The 390-nt window shown below is 65.4% G+C and overlaps 1 protein-coding gene across 1 annotated transcript in view; it reads right to left on the bottom strand.

The window, feature by feature from the left end:
- The window catches only part of VIPAS39 (VPS33B interacting protein, apical-basolateral polarity regulator, spe-39 homolog), a 13,221-nt gene extending 12,837 nt beyond the window's left edge, over positions 1-384 (bottom strand). The window contains exon 1 of the mRNA XM_010288252.1: positions 291-384. Within this exon, the coding sequence (XP_010286554.1) occupies positions 291-383 (93 nt within the window). The 5' untranslated portion in view covers position 384. The remainder of the gene's footprint in view (positions 1-290) is intronic.
- Positions 385-390: the final 6 nt, after the last annotated feature.

Here is a 390-nt window from a genome sequence, read left to right as displayed (position 1 = left end):
GCCCCCCGCCACAGACACTGACAGCTCAGCCAGCAGGAGATGCAGTTTGGTGCATTGGCAAAGAACCACGGTCCTAATGAGATTTCAGATTGGCTACTGTGGGGTCGAGACGGGAGCCCTTGGTGGCCTCCACAGAGGGCAGGAGGCGAGCATCCATGCCACCCACGAAGCACGGACCCTCAGCAAAGCGTGGAGCCGAGGCCTGGGCCGTCCACGGCCTGCCCGGGGTGAGGGGGGAGGTGTCTCACGCCGGGTCGCGACGCCCGGGCAGACTCGGGGTCGGGCCCTACCTGTGAGAGCTCGTCATCCTCGTCGTCGAAGGTGAAGGCCCGGAACTTGGAGCTGTGCCAGTACTCCTCCTCGTCCGCCCTCGCCCTGCTCATCTGCAAC

The sequence above is a fragment of the Phaethon lepturus genome, unplaced genomic scaffold, assembly GCF_000687285.1.
Source record: "Phaethon lepturus isolate BGI_N335 unplaced genomic scaffold, ASM68728v1 scaffold28325, whole genome shotgun sequence".
Lineage (NCBI taxonomy): Eukaryota > Metazoa > Chordata > Aves > Phaethontiformes > Phaethontidae > Phaethon > Phaethon lepturus.
This window is presented reverse-complemented; position numbering and strand designations above follow the sequence as displayed.